General features: G+C 34.8%; 1 protein-coding gene across 1 annotated transcript in view; it reads right to left on the bottom strand.

Moving 5' to 3' along the window:
- Positions 1 to 635: 635 nt before the first annotated feature.
- Positions 636 to 7,500, bottom strand: part of LOC119577590 (wiskott-Aldrich syndrome protein family member 2-like) — a 31,736-nt gene continuing 24,871 nt past the window's right edge. The window contains exon 3 of the mRNA XM_037925170.1: positions 636 to 1,359. Coding sequence (XP_037781098.1) covers positions 908 to 1,359 — 452 coding nt within the window. The 3' untranslated portion in view covers positions 636 to 907. The remainder of the gene's footprint in view (positions 1,360 to 7,500) is intronic.

Genomic DNA, 7,500 nt, shown 5'->3' with positions numbered 1-7,500 from the left:
AAAAGATTTGAAGAGTAATGAGGAATGGAAAGAAATGGATGAATGTAGGAGGGAAAATAATTAAATCCTACAGCGATCGAAATAAAAAAAAAAGTCACATTGCAGAAAATCGTTTGAACACGTGATCGTAGAAATAACCTTCCTTTTTCTTTCCTATACGGTGACAGTGATATGTGTAATGTGATAAATGACGATTAAAATTTTTCCAGACGTTTTCATCTCCCGAAGCGTCTGGATTTTACTCATTCATTATCCATTATTATCTATTTATTCATCTACTTTACTTACCTGAGAAGAATCCTGGAAGAAGACTGCAGATAGAGCATACACAATCAACATGGGCGAGGCATGCACGTTCATCAGAGAGAAGAAGGCAAGGGAGTGAGGAACATGGTCATGTGCGTCCTACGGCACTGCTTCCCTTGCCAGACTACTGCAGGGAGAGCAGGCTACTTGGGTTCTCACTACTTCAGGTTCTACTTGTCTATCCCTTGTGGTGTTGGGAGCTAGTGTTGGACCTCCAGACGCCAGGCGTCCGGGAAGGGCAAAGCGCAGAGTGGAAGGGGAAAGGCTTTTTGAGGCTTTGAAAGGGCAGTCGTAATGCTTCGGAGGCGAGAAGGAGAGACTTACCTGGACAGGATTGTATCTTGGAAAAGGGTTGATAGGCTTGGTGGCCACATGGGGAGGAAGGCTGGCCAAGGACAGCGTCTTACTGTCCTTGCGCTTCTTCGTCCTTTTGTTGCGGACAAGAAGGGCGGCCTGCATGCTGGTCCGCTCGAGGAGGAGGTGGAGGTGGAGGTGGAGGAGAAACAGGCGGTGGTGCCCTGCTCAAGGTGCTTCGTCCACACCCAAGCGCAAGCACACACAAAACCCGACACGCCCTTTGAGGCGCACTAGTCGGGAGGACTCATGGTGTAGGGTCTATCTCTCTCTCTCGCTCGCTCTTTTTAAATTTTCTCTGTGTATGTTTTGAAAAACTGTTACTTGTTTTTATTAGTTTACAGAGAAGCGTCTTTGTGGAGTTTAGCAAAGAGTCCACACACCAGCCATGCCGTGCCGGAGGAGGAGGAGGAGGAGGAGGAGGAGGAGGAGGAGTGGAGGAGGAGGGGCCGAGGCGGTGCCACTTCGGTGTGGTGCTTTCTGCCCGACGCCGCTCGAACTCAGCTCGGGAGTGACTAGGACGAAGGAAGGGAAGGGCCGTGTGGCAAAGGGGGGGCTTTGAAGGAGGCCAAGTGGTGCGCGGAGGGGCGGTGGTGCCGGAGATGAGGGTGGAGGTGATGGTGGGCGCAGGCTGCTCCTCGGAGGGCGGGGGCGGAGGGTTTAAGCAACGCCCAGTCTCCACGGGTGTGCTGGCGCCGCCTGAGGGAGGAAGAGAGACAAGGGCGGCCGTCATGACAGACAGACACAAGCTGAAGACACAAGACGTGACACACAAGATCTTACAAGAAGGAAAAAATGAAAGAAAAAAAATGAAATGGAAAGATTAAACACTCCAAAGATCAAGATGCAACAATGCCAAAAAAAAAGAATGATTATTCAGTTCTTACAAGATGTTATTACAGTATACATATCATAGTTAGAAAGACCGCCCTTACATAGAGCAAGAAACAAGAAACATTTATTACTAATTAGACAATTTACACTATGGAATTTTGCTAACTGTGCTACCAGTGCATTTACGTCCGAGATATGTGCTTGGAAATACCTACAAGGACTGTGCTTTCACTGTGGCGTAATAGAAGGGATATGTTTGGATTTCAGTGTTTGTTAATAATTATGAGATGTATTCTGCTTGGCAATAAGAGATATGTCGGTTATCAGTTTCTTTCTTGTTCCCTTTGTGTCTATCTATTTATTTATTTATCTTTTTTTATACCTCCTCCCGTCATCATCATATCATATTATATTAATATATATTAACATAACTATTAAGTTACTATATTTTTACCATTATTCATAAATAATAATTAAATTAATATTTCTATCGTTGAATTATTATTATTGCTAATGACATGTTTGTTATTATCACCATCCCTAGTTATTATTCCTGTTACTACTTTCTGTTAGCATAACTACTGTCAACTATATTATCATCATCTCGGTTATTAATGTTCGTTCATTATAATAAATACTCATTATTCTCAATGTTTATTATAATAAATACTCATTGTTCTCAATGTTATTGTTACCATTATCATTATTTTTAGCATTGCTGTTGATGTTTTTTATCAACATAGTTATTATTGTTTGTTATCATTATTATTTTTATCATTGTTATAATTAATTTTATTGCCATTATTATCATAATTTTTATCATTACTATTATCATTCCTATCATTATCATCATTATTATTACTATTATGATTATTATAATTTTTATTATTGTTACCATTATTATTATTATTATTAGCAGTAGTAGTAGTAGTAGTAGTAGTATCATTATTATTATTATTATTGTTATTAATAGCATTATCACCATTATGACTATTTTTATCTTTAATATTATTACTATCATTATCATTGTTATTAATATGATCATCACCATTACCATTATTATTATCATTATTATAATTTTTATTATTACTGTTATTATCATTATTATTATTGTTGTTAATATAAGTAGTATAGTAGTAGTAGTAGTATCATCATTATTCTTAATACTTTCATTATTACTATTATTATAATTGTATTGATATCATTGTTATCATTATTATTAGTAGTAGTAGTGGTATCATTATTATAATAATAATAATAATTATTATTATTATTATTATGATTATTATTATTATTATTATTATTAGAATCATCATTATAATTATAACAAGAAAAATTAATAATAATACAATAATAGTAACAATAATAACAATATAATTAATAATACTAATCATTGTTAATTATTATTATTATTATTATTATTATTATTATTGTTATTATCATTATCATTATTATTAATATCATTATTATTATTATTATTCCTATCATTAACATCATCGTTATCATGTATCATTATCTAATCTATTACTATTATTATTACTATTGCTATTTTAATCATCATTATTATGATCAATATTATCATAATGATATAATTGTCAATAATATTTTCACTGTCCCCTGTTTTCCTTTTATTTGTTATTGGAATTAGTACTAATATCATTAGAAATATTTGATTTAAAACTTTTATGAGTATATTTATATATTCATAAAAAGTGCGCTTATTAATTGTACTTATCTTTTTCCTTATTTTCATTAGTTATATTTATGGTTTATTCATTTCATTATATTTTTATTTTTTATTTGTATTTATTTATTTATTTATTTATTTACTTTTGTTAAAGATTAAGATTATTATCATTATCCTCATTAGAGTGCATATTATAGTGATATCATATTTTGTTATAATTATCATCAAGTTTAGCAGCTAGGTTTTAATTACGAAAATTCTAAATGTATTAAATTTGCTTCATTTCCATAGTTCTCATCACTAGTATTTCAAGTTCAAAGTGAAGTGTGTTTAATCATCAGACGGCACGTCATCTAGGAATATCAAAGGAAATTACTAAATTTCACTTACACAGTGGATATGAGCATCACTTTATCAATTAGCTTTATAATATATAACTGCCATTACTATTTTACATCTATATTAACAACTATGAATATCGTCTATGAAAATGAATAATGTAATATCAAAACTTTCCCATACATATACAATTACCAAAACATATCGAGTACTGTTAACAGATAAAATACACTCCAATATCACTCACATAATGGCTGTCCCCGGCGCCACAGTGAAAACAGACAACTGACAGAGAGTCCGTGCTAACAACCAAGATATCAAGTCAGCATACACATGCACAGATATTGTCGTAAATTTCATCAAATATTCAAGATGCTTCGTCTTATTCCGGTCTTGAACATATTCTCTGCCTTTGCTTTGTTTTGTTTATAGTTTCCATACCACATCACTACAATTTTCGTCATGCAAGCCGAAGTCTCGGGACTCGAATTCGAACACTCAATCTCACCAACGAAGATTGTCGAAGCTGTACCAATCGTCCGAATCTTCCATCTTGTCTTTGTCCGTATTGGTGTTTAAAGTATTAATGTTGTTATCTTTATTTTGTAGTTGGTATGTCCGACACGTGCATACGCTTGGTACTTCTGTATCTGGGTATGTGTGATAAAATATACTGTTGATAAACTCATAAAAATCTTTGTCACCGTGGAGTACAAGGGTCTTTCAGTTTTGTGTATACTATTTTATTCCAATTAGATTTATGCAGTTGTGATTGTCTTTCTTCGTTCATTCAAACCTTTACAAGTTTGTTCTTATGCATGGTCATATGCATGTTTAGAAAAATAAGTAGAAATTTTATGTATATGTATATGTATATGTATATATATATATATAAATATATATATATATATATATATATATATATAAAAATATATATATATATATATATATATATATATATATATATATATATATATATATTGAGCGCAAATAAGTAGAAATTTTATGTATGTGTATATGTATATGTATATATATATATATATATATATATATATATATATATATATATGTGTGTGTGTGTGTGTGTGTGTGTGTGTGTGTATGTATGTGTATGTATGTGTGTGTGTGTGTGTGTGTGTGTGTGTGTGTGTGTGTGTGTGGGTGTGGGTGTGTATGTGTGTTGATGCTATGTAGATAGATTGTGTGTATATATATATATATATATATATATATATATATATATATTTATATAATACATATATATAAATATACCTGTGTGTCTCTTTGTATGTGAGTGTACACATTTCTGTGTTGAAGTATGTTTACATATTTTTATGAATTTATAATGATTATGTGAATTTCAATACTCTGCAGCCAAAGAATCACCCAAGCATTTACAATTCATAAAAAAAATCAAAACCAGAAAAAAAAAATATATATGGAATGCAATTGTTATCCCTGAAATATTGCAGTTCTTTATAGTCAGAAAAACCGTTTTCTCTCTCCACAAAAACGATAAACAAATCCGTTTTCTTCGCCGCAGGAACGCGAAGAAGGTCGTACGTTTCCACCTTCCATTATTCAACACCCGCTATGAATTGTGAATGAATTATTCACTCCCTCCTGGATAAATGCCAGTCATGAATTAGTTGCGCGTACGCTCATGGCGTAATGGTACCTTCTGCCTGATTTATTATTGACAAACAAAAGCAAAACAGTAGTTTCATATATTACAATCACTCTATAAACACAAAGAAAATATCCCAGCCAGTTCTATATTGTCGGTAGATGGATAGATAGATATTTAACTTATTAAAAGTATGTGAATTACCTTAAACCACATTGTTGCTAGGGTTTTTGAATTTAAATTAATATGCTTATTTAGGCATTTCGTGTAGATTGATAAACACTCCTAAGTATATCGTCTTAGTTTATTGAACATTTCTAAGTACACCAATCTAGCTTAATAAACATGTTTAAGTATCCCGCCCAAGGTTAATAAATATTATTATATCGCCCTATATCAATAAAAACAGTCCCAGGCATGCTGCCCAAAATAATCAAAGTAATTCAAATATTTCATCGAAAATAAAATAACTTTCCAGCCAGGTGTTTCGACAAGCCCTTCGCGTGTGACTTCAGTGTGCGAGGCGATTGCGTGTGGCCTTGTCCGGGGTGGTCGTTCGAGTAAACAAAGTGTCGCCCTGGGGAAGCAGGCGCCCTTGTTTGCGAGGAGGTCTCTGTTGCTAGTGTTTTTTTTTTTTTTTTTGTTTGTTTTTTTGGGGGGGTGCGTGTGTGTGTATGTTTGTCTCTTTTTTTATCCTTGGTATCCATTTTTTTGAGTGTGTGATGTTTCATTACATTTTTCTCTGTTTTTTTTTTTTTTAGATGCTTTCATCTTTTTCCTCTATTCTAATAGTGATATATGTATCATGTGTTAGGGTTACCACGCTGACAATGAAACATAGAAATATGGGTCATGACTATTAAGGAATGTATGTATTTACTTATTTATGTATCTGACATATGTATAAGAAAGTTTGTCGAAAATAAAGACGATCAATTTTATTAAGGAAGTCTGTTTCGCCACTTGTATGTGTGTTTATGTGTGTGTGTGTGTGTGTGTGTGTGTGTGTGTGTGTGTATGTGTGTGAGTGTGTGTATCTGTGTATGTGTGTGTGTTTGTGTGTGTGTGTGAGAGAGAGAAAGAGAGAGATAATGTATGTGCGTGTACGAAAGTATGTCTGCCATTTGTTGAAAGCATTCAGATTAATGCTAAGAATACGTGCTATTTGCTATGGCTCTCTGTTTACTTACGGACATGTAAGAGAACAGGAAAGTGGTCCTATGAGGAATTTTGGTACATAGAAGAAAGGAAAATCACTCTACAACATTCTTTCTATTCATTATCCTCTGGACGAATAACCTGTAGTGGGTATGCTAATGAAATAACGGGGCTCGCGTGCAAAGGTTGGTGTTGTGAGATCTAGTATGCATGATGTGGGGGCGTACGAGGAGGGGGCTGGGAGTGAGCAGTGTACTCCCTCGCCTTCGTGTTCAAGCGAGTTCAAATTGGAGACGCCGCGGGCTCCGCTGTCAGAGATCAATGCCACTATGCTTTCGCCAAAACATCGGACAGTTACTAAGTGACACGGCGCTCGTTTTGCTGAGGATCTGATAGTCACACATTGGTTACACACACACACACACACACACACACACACACACACACACACACACACACACACACACACACACACACACACACACACACACACACACACACACACACACACGCATACACACACACACACACACACACACACACACACACACACACACACACACACACACACACACACACGCACGCACACACACACACACACACACACACACATATATATATACATATATATATATATTTTTTTTTACATATATATATACATGTATAAATATATATTTACATATATATATAGACATATATATATATATATATATATATATATATATATATATATATATATATATATACACCCATATGTATGTGTGTGTGTGTGTGTGTGTGTGTGTGTATCCATACTGTTTGTTTGGCTGTATTGGCGTGTTTGCGTGTGTGTGTGTGTGTGTGTGTGTGTGTGTGTGTGTGTGAGAGGGAGAGAGAGAGAGAGAGAGAGAGAGAGAGAGAGAGAGAGAGAGAGAGAGAGAGAGAGAGAGGAGAGAGAGGAGAGAGGGAGGGTGAAAAAAAAATCGGTTAGACAGACAAACAGACAGACTGACAGCGGGAAAGTATTTGTGCATAGAAAAGGAGATTAATCTGATGCAAAACTCATTAAGTTCTTAAATGGATCCCTCATTTCAGTTTACTTTAGCCTACCCTCTCTCTCTTCCCTTGTCCCTCGACCAATGCCACTCCATTTCCGGAAAAGAAAACGGAGAGTGACACGTGACCCGCGCCCGACATTATCATTATAGTACTCCGT

Source organism: Penaeus monodon, chromosome 10, assembly GCF_015228065.2.
Source record: "Penaeus monodon isolate SGIC_2016 chromosome 10, NSTDA_Pmon_1, whole genome shotgun sequence".
Classification (NCBI taxonomy): domain Eukaryota; kingdom Metazoa; phylum Arthropoda; class Malacostraca; order Decapoda; family Penaeidae; genus Penaeus; species Penaeus monodon.
The sequence above is the reverse complement of the archived record's forward strand: the minus strand, read 5'-3'. Positions and strand labels throughout refer to the sequence as shown.